This window comes from Vigna unguiculata, chromosome 3 (assembly GCF_037176805.1).
Source record: "Vigna unguiculata cultivar grain cowpea cultivar isolate G323 ecotype 2 chromosome 3, ASM3717680v1, whole genome shotgun sequence".
NCBI classification, from domain to species: domain Eukaryota; kingdom Viridiplantae; phylum Streptophyta; class Magnoliopsida; order Fabales; family Fabaceae; genus Vigna; species Vigna unguiculata.
The window spans coordinates 46856317-46865061 of NC_140794.1; the positions used below are offsets into that span (position 1 = coordinate 46856317).

General features: G+C 33.9%; 1 protein-coding gene across 1 annotated transcript; it reads left to right on the forward strand.

Moving 5' to 3' along the window:
- Positions 1-1392: 1392 nt before the first annotated feature.
- On the forward strand, positions 1393-8444 carry TKI1 (TSL-kinase interacting protein 1). The gene is made up of 14 exons (XM_028064413.2): positions 1393-1619; positions 2102-2273; positions 2387-2472; positions 2563-2610; positions 2728-2837; positions 3980-4064; positions 4166-4445; positions 4599-4733; positions 4822-4970; positions 5066-5304; positions 6327-6687; positions 6989-7396; positions 7471-7605; positions 7854-8444. The coding sequence occupies exons 2-14, from the start codon at positions 2144-2146 to the stop codon at positions 8082-8084; spliced, it is 2397 nt and encodes a 798-aa protein (XP_027920214.1). The 5' UTR covers positions 1393-1619; positions 2102-2143; the 3' UTR covers positions 8085-8444.
- The last annotated feature ends 301 nt before the right edge of the window (positions 8445-8745 follow it).

Genomic DNA, 8745 nt, shown 5'->3' on the forward strand with positions numbered 1-8745 from the left:
CTTGATTAACTTTTGTCTTTCCATTATATTTTTGTCTAACTACCCAATTAATTTGTTTCTTTAGAATGAACGAACGAGTTGATTAAGAAATTAAAATAATCAAAACTTGAAGATTGAAGAACAAAAGAGTGAAACAATATGTTATGGATGATAAAACAAAAACAAAAGTCATATAATTCATTGACAGCGATAAATCTCAATAGACAAAATATTTACATGAAAATGATAAAATATTTCAAATATTCATTACATTAATTTTTCAATCAAAACTTAATTAAAAATAACTAAATTTACGTATATTTGAAACTTATACTAAATTTCTTAAAATTAGAAATAATATAATTTAGAAGTGTAGGTCTCCCATGGAAAAGACCACAGGTAACCATACCCATAATTCATTACATGTGGGCTTGATAAATTGCAAAAACTTAACCGAAATATTCTAAGGCTGAATTAAATTAAAAAACTAATCTGATAAAATTAATCCTCAAAATACTTTAAATGAATTTAACTTAAATATAATATGATTTGAGTCAATTAAATTAAATCAAACAACTTTAAATAATATTCAAATTATTTAAGCTATATATATATATATATATATATATATATATATGAATTATTATCAATACATAAATTATTTTAGAATATATATTTTAATTTCGGAGATTGTAATTCAATTTAGTTAAAATAATTCTTTTTAGAAACCATTCAATTTAGTTAAAATATAACAATTTAATTCAACTTTTATAATATTTTAAATTTTTAAAACAATTGAATTCATAATTAAGTTAGTACATTTTAACCTAACCCAAAGTGACAACATAGATTCCAATGACAACTAAGATGTTAAGTGTATGGATGACCACAACAAAGGTCACATTGCTCCTCTTTGAAGTTGTGTGAAAAATACTTGAAGGTTGACGTGGTTAGAGCACCCTAATCCAATATATTAACACTCATAATATATTGATTAAAGAGTTTAAAAAATTTGAAAAAATAATAAGAGATCGATGAATGACTTGTAAATATGTAAATTTAAAGATTGAAGTTGCAAATTGAATTTAAGAACATATCTTTAACAACAAATTACTAGCGTAACCCTATAATATAAGAATACATTTTTTTAATAGTGGATATAACATTACAATATAACTGTTATGTATACAATAATTATGACTTTTCAACGTTGGTTGGAATAGTAATAAACTTATTACATATTTTTGACCTAGAATGAGTTGTAAAATTATTTCATAAGTGCAAAGGTTTTTTTTCTCTATTAATATTATCAATAATTTAGCGTTATTTAATATTATTTAAAAGTCATCAAAATTTCAAATTATTATCAAGGGACCATAGTGTAATAAAAAGGGAATAAAGGACTATTGGTAATATTTTCTTAAAAAAATTGCAAAGACTGGAAACGAAGCGTTTAGATTTAGAAGAACAGAAGATTCAGCTTCGTCGATCTTGCTTCTTCTATCATCATTCTACATCGCGTTAGGGTTTGCAGATTTTCAATTTCCCTTCGATTCGCTACCATCCACCCTCAGCATCTCGCAATTCCTCCGTTGTTCCGTTTCCGAAACTCATCAAATCGAGTGATATCGGCTCACAAGGTAAAATATTTCGTTCCTTGAGCTTCAATTTGATTATGTCCTCGTGTTACATACTCGATTCCTGCTTGTCAGTTTTACGAAATTCGAATAAAATGAATTTTACGCATCATTTAAATGTCTGCTGATGATATCTTTGTGGAAAACTAATCGGAGTGTGAATTATTATTTTTTTGTGTGCTTTTAACCTACATTGTGCGTTATGATATGTATCTTTATTCAATAATTGTGATCCCTTTTCCTCATAACTTATGATCCTGCGTTGCAGTTGAGGCATGATTTTGATACTCTATAATTTTAATTTTCAATGAAATTGAATGATATGGTAAATTTGAATTAGAAATCGAACTTTGCTAGACACATAATGAATATGGGCTTGGACCCATCCCTATGTAATGCTTTTGTATGTATATATGTTCCTCAGTTGTGCTAATTGAAATACGAGAGGATTGTATGACATAAATGTATACCATTTCTCTCTTCAGACTTCAACATAAGAAAGACGAGCATGTAAACAAAGGAAAAAAATGGAGGCTGAGGCGCAAATCTCTCACGATTCAAATACTCAATTTCAGCCAGAGCCTGTTGTCTCAGTTCAAAATGGGGATCCTGGTGTTTCCTCATCTGTGGCAAATGTTGTTATTCCTCAGCAGCCAGGTCTGTTCTGTGCATCCATCATTCTTATTTTTAATTTACTGAGCAGTTGAGTTTGACTCATGTAGTTGTTGAAATGGGAAGCTAAAGGACTAATTGTTTGGTGTCATATATAGCTACAAAAAAACCAACCAGGCAGTGGGCTGCGTGGACTCGACAAGAGGAGGAGAGTTTCTTCACTGCATTGCGACAAGTTGGGAAGGTACATCATCTTTGGCGTTATTATTTAAACTTTACTTTGTTTGTTTCATATGGTATCATAATGATTGCTGATTGAAATATTATTGTGTAGAATTTTGAGAAAATCACTTCCCGTGTACAAAGTAAAAACAAGGATCAGGTATCCGTTACAACTACATGTGGCTTCTTATCCCTTTGCATTTTCCCATTCATTATGTTTAAATTGTGAACAATATCATGAATTGTTACTTCTCTATGTGTGGGGGTTGACTTGCAGGTCAGGCATTATTACTACCGGCTTGTGAGGCGGATGAACAAACTTCTTGGTCCAGGACTATGTTTGGATGCCAAAAACTCTAAAGATACTAATGCTGCAATGCTTCGCTGGTAACAATTTACTTGGAGTGGTTGTTCGTTAAATGGCTTTATGTACATGTGTGTGAAAGTGTGTGTAAGACTAGAATATTTGTCCACCAAGAAGTTATTTCTATTAAATATGTAAAGGGCTGATGATGGAGAATGGGTGAAGGACTGGAGTTTAGTTGATTTTATTGTATAGATATAGGAAAATAATGGAAAGAACAGGTTGATAATGGGAGGGGAACATGCCCAGGTACTGAAATGTGTCAAGCCTAGACCATAAGGGTAAACACTTTTGGTAGTAGGAAAATATTAAGGGGTGAAATTCTTCACTAACGTGCTTAAAGTTACATAACTTCCCTGCTTAAAGACCTTTTTTAATTTGAGACTAGACTGGACTGTTTAATAACTTGGTGAATGATAGTTGTAGTTATTTACCCTCCTCATAGTGTCTCCTGTAATTATAAAAAATGTAAATGATGAGAGATTATTACATTTCCACGTACCTTTTGTTTTCTTGTGTTCAACTCTTCTCAAGTGACTGAAAGGTATATTAGGAATGTAACGACTCAGAGACATCCTATGCTTTGGAAATATGGAATGTTAAAAAAGTAAATACCTTCAAAGATAACTAGTTGGATTTCTGATTTGAGTTTTATTTTTATATACTAAGTGAAAGAGTTTTACAGCTTACCCCATCCTCCTATGATGTATTGTCACATCACTTAATACTTGTTAACAGCATGAGATGTCAAACATGTTAAATGTTATGGCAGTCTATAAAAATTTGGAATTAACCATAGAAATAAATGAGACTAAGCTCCATGCAAGAGGTATCCCTCATCTTAATGATAAAATTATAGAGACATGATGAAAAAAAAAATAACAAGGGGAATTAAAGGGCTTTCCACTTTCTCTTTCCTGTTGTTTTCATCCCTTTTTCCTCTTGATTCTCGTGCCAATATGTGGTCAGCTGGCTACATTTTGAATCCTCTTGTCAACTTACAGTTCCTTCACTGATTCTCTTAGAACGAGTCAATTGCTCTATTGACAGTGCATGCTATAGTTTTATCATATTATTGTGATATCCTGAATAAGAGTAGCGGATATATTACTATTTTTAAGAGAGTCTTCAGCATTGAATTTTCTCGCTTTTACCTGTGACACAGGTGGTCTTTATTGGAAAAGTATAGCTGCAAAGCCTCAAAGCTTCACCTGAAGCCCCGGAGATTTAAAATATTTTTAGAAGCCTTGGTTAGTGAAAGCTTTTTATATTTTTCATGGAAGTTCTGATTTTTTAATATCTTCTGTATCATGTATGTTTCTGGAGCTGATATATATTTTTTGTCTCAAAGGAGCATCAACTATTGAAGGACCGAAAGAAGAATGTAAGGAAGCGACCCCTGCAGGGGGGGAATTGTCTTCCTCCTGTGCCTACCACAGTCTCAAATCAGGGTAGAGCATCAGGAAATGAGGCCCGTGCAGTTAAACTGGTTCTTGTTGATAGTCAAAATATTCTAAAATTGGGACCTTCAAAATCATCAATGAAGCGCAATATAAACATGGGTGTTAGCCGTAGTACCACCAAGGGAGATTCAAATACCATGAAATCGACAAGGCAACGAAAGAAATCTGGTGATTATTTTTCGGTTCCCTTCAAGATATCTTTTACCTGTTTTCTGCTTTGAATCAATTTTCCTTCATGACTATTGGATAGTTTATATTTAAAGTCATCAATCATAATTTTACTTCCTTTACAATAAAAAAAGTTCGCTGTCTCTCTTTCAGGTATGATTTCAACTGCTGCATATAGGAAATGGGAGAAGGCTGCAATTGCTGGCGTTTCTTTAGTTGCAGATGCTGCAGAGCATTTGGAGCGAGCTGCAACTGTTAGAGAGATTGAACAAGACCAGGAGAATCCAGGTAGCTATCACACTTTTTCTTATCCTATCCTTGCTTCATCAAGGGCTTTCTCAGATCTTCTGTAACTTCACTCTTATTTTTATTCCAGGAGAAAAATGTTCTGATCCAACTGATTATGTCCTGCCATCTTTACCCTCATGTCCGCAAAATCAATTTGTTGATAACAATGTGAATAGTATGAAACTTAAGCTCCAGTTATTCCCAATCGATGAACCCACTCGAAGAGCATTGGAAGTGGTGAGTATAGAGAAAACCTATAAGCATCTTACTGTAGCAATGTGAAATAGCTTCTGGAAACTATTGTATATATATATTTTTTTTGTTCCTTTTAGGATAAGCATAATCCACACCTGGAGCTTACACTTAGTACTCGAAAGAAGATATCCTCAATTTTGGAACATCTAAACCGTAAATGGGGTCATTCTAGCATAGCGGTTGGAGAATTAATGCTTTTTCCTTATGGTGTTCAAAGGGAAAACTTGTTTAATTATCAGAGATGGACCCAGGAATCTACTCTGAGTGCAGCTGATATTTATGCAATGGTTGGAAGTCCACCCATATTTCGTTTAAGGTAACTCTTTTATCTTGCCCTCTTGGTTTATTGTCATATTTGAAGTTCATAAGTAGAGACATGTAAGACAGATGATTTAATTGTAATGTTAGCAATATGATTGGTAGATAAAAGAAAATGTGAAAATCCATTTATTATATAAACGAGAAAAATGTTTTGAGGAATCTTGACATACAATAAATGCTATAACTGGAAAGCCAACTGAGTTACTTTACCTTCTTTATCAAGACAGCTTTAAGTATTTATTGAGTGTTTTAAGTCGTTATGGGGTTTTGAGAACATTCATGAGAAAAGAAAACAGCATGAAAGGTTAGTGGATCTATTTTATTAAAATGCATGGGATTAATTAAAAATAAGATATATAGAATATAATTTAAATAGATTCCAATTCCTTGCTTTTGATTCGTTGGTTGCAATATATAGATAAAGTTGTAATAATATTTTTCACGTGCAAAACTTGACATACTTATAAAAGTGTAAATGTGACTAATGTTTAGAAAAAAAGGTCCTTTACTCTTCACTTTGAGAAACCGATAGCCTATACTTTAGTCAGCTTATGCAAACAAAACACAGACTCTCTGACAGGTATTTCAACAGCTGATATCCAAAATATAGGATACTGGGTCATATGCAGACATACACGTACATAAATTAGAGAAAAAAATATGACCAACATGGCAAATATTTTAAATTGGTTATCAGTATTAATTTTTTACCTTCCCTTGATAATGCACCTGACAAGATGACTAAGGTATTTTTTTAGTATAGTTGATTCTCCTTCATCCTATGATAATGTACCTAAAAGGAAAAGGGACATTGAATTTTTTTATGTTTTGTATTATATTTAGTTTGAGTTTTCTAAATGTTTAGAATATCTAGCGAGAAATGCTGGGCATAAATTGTTTTTGTGTAATCATGTTGAAACCGTACCTGACATTGCTTACAACCTTAAGCCGGGGTGTGTGTGTATGTTTTGATGAATATTTACATTGTAATGATCATATTCACTTATCTTTGTGAAGGTATGGTTGGTTCTCCAATTCTGAACTTGGGTTATTAAATATGCAAGTGCCTGTAGCATCCGGCTCCGTCCTCACGCAATCCAAAAGTAGTGTGTATAATTCTAAGGATCAGATTGTGAATTCAGTTTCATTTCCTACGCCATCAGCTAACACTCATTCCATGGAGCTCTCTGAAGGTTGCAGAATATCCATGAACAGAAACCATACTCTCATGACCTCTTCATCTGGTGTGCCCAACACCAGAGGCAACAATGCTTACCTCAATACAAGCTCTGAGGAATCTCGTCGTCCTACAGCCAACACATCGTGGCATGAAAAAGATGTCAGGGATGGAGCTGTAACTACGCAGTTAGAAGACTTGGTAATTGCAATCCTCTCGATCTGTTTCTTCTATTAGCCGGGTAGTTCTACTTTAGACTTTCAACTTGTGCCGAAGGATCTTAATTGGCTGCTTTATTGTACTTTTTTTGGGTCTCATGATATAAATTTTCTCATTTATTGTGAGCTTGGGCTTATCTTCCCTCCTGTTTTAGATTGTTATGTTTCAATTATGCACTTCGAGGTTGAGCGGTATACATTAACGAGGCTATTTTGTATCTGATCATTTGAATTGCATAATTTGTTCAATCAACTTCCATAACTTTTAAGTTCTTCATATTCAGGATGAGTTAAGATTAAGCGGTGGAACAGGACTGTCAGCTGGAGAATGGGCTGACAGTCTTACCAACATTAGCGTGGGGGATCTACTTTCAGGAGTGTCCCAGGATCTCGAAGATGACTGCATCAATCGTCCTATTGCTGAGAATTGTCATGATGTTCAGCAAATTCCTTTTAGTAGCGATTCTTTTGATGCTGCTATTGCTGCTCACATATCTAGACACCAAGACAAGATGGGACAATCGTCGCTGGCAGCCCATATGTCTTCCATCTGGGATGCTGAAGAAACTTGTGATGCCTTTTTATTTCGAAAAGATCCCATTCTTCATGCTGATCGTCCTTGTTTGTCTCCACTTGCTTCTTTTGAGTCCGAGAAAAAGGTTCCTGAAAGAAGCTTTGAGAAATTGGATGAGGTAGTGCGTCTTAACTGTTATTACTAGACATTGCTTGCGAAGTGAAATTTTAACTTTCATAGTATTTATTGCAGTTGTCACCTGAAAGGGAGGGGCTTGGGGATGATTTTGTTCAATCAGACCGTATGCCTATGGACAGTTCCGAGTCCGATGCAGATATCCAGGATCATTTAGGAAAGGATTTTAGTGCGCTAGCAGATATATATTGGGTATTTTTCTTCTATACTTCGGTTTTTTTCAATGTTAAAGTCCACGACTTCTTTGTAGCTGTTAGATTCACTTAAATACAATTCGTTGGAAGCTTATGTCAGGGAGTTATTACCATCTTATTTACATCCTGCTACTCTGAACTATCAAACAAATAGTTAATCTGATCTTCAAGAACTTTTGAACTGTTAATATACAGTGCGTCTGACTTTATTTCTCACTATGTTTTTTTGATTCTATCATGTGGCAGCCCGATTCCTTGGGACCTTTGGATTTGGATATACCATCATCAACTAAGTACCATACCGGAGATCTAATTTTTAGTGACAGTCTTAGTGGACTGAATCGCTTGATAGCAAGCAGCCTGGATGCATTTCAGAATTGCTCCTTTTTTGGGTTTGACAAGAAGGAAGTACCATCAACAGTTGAGGCTCGAGAATCTGCCACTCTCTCAGATTTTAAAATTGGAAGTGGTATCTGAGACTCATCATGACCGGATCTTGGTAATGTTTTCCAATTCTGGCATGAACTGGGTTGAAGTTTGTTAAGAATTAACAGTTTTCCTTAATCTTACTGGAGGGTACATGCTGAAGAATTGTACCGAGTCACTTCAACTCTTCCTGTATATGTTTCTCTAATCTGTCTTTCTTTCCTTTTGTACAAAGAAACTGTAGAAATTCTCCTTTTTTAGTTGAACATACATTTTTTATTCTCTGCTTCTGGATGTTGTATTTTCAGAGGACCGGGTTTTGCAACTCCGTGGCATGGACTATTTTTAAGCTAATGGACTTTTTCTTTTATTATGCAAGATAATGGACAAGAAAACTCACTTTTTCTATTATCTGATTTATCTTATTATTTCTTTTGATAATGCGTGGAAGATAACTTGCGTTAGATACATAACCAATGCATTTGGCAGATTTAAGTTAGTATAAAAACTGGTAATTCATTTTTGGAACAAATTGTTCCACTCAGATTTCGTATGAGGTTTTAAATGATGACGGGAAGGCATATGATGACCTCGCAGGATCATATTCATAATCAATATATATGTCGCCACGGAAAGAATAATCTTCTCATAATTGTTTTTACTTCCATATATTCAATCAAAATCTCTTACCAATTTAAGCATAAAAGATTCT

Bases quoted from the DNA above. Each gene is read 5' to 3' on its own strand.
- TKI1 (XM_028064413.2), top strand. From the start codon at position 2,144: ATGGAGGCTGAGGCGCAAATCTCTCACGATTCAAATACTCAATTTCAG. The intron at 2,473-2,562 runs GTACATCATCTT...ATTATTGTGTAG, and splicing joins CATTGCGACAAGTTGGGAAG to AATTTTGAGAAAATCACTTC. The intron at 7,606-7,853 runs GTATTTTTCTTC...ATCATGTGGCAG, and splicing joins CGCTAGCAGATATATATTGG to CCCGATTCCTTGGGACCTTT.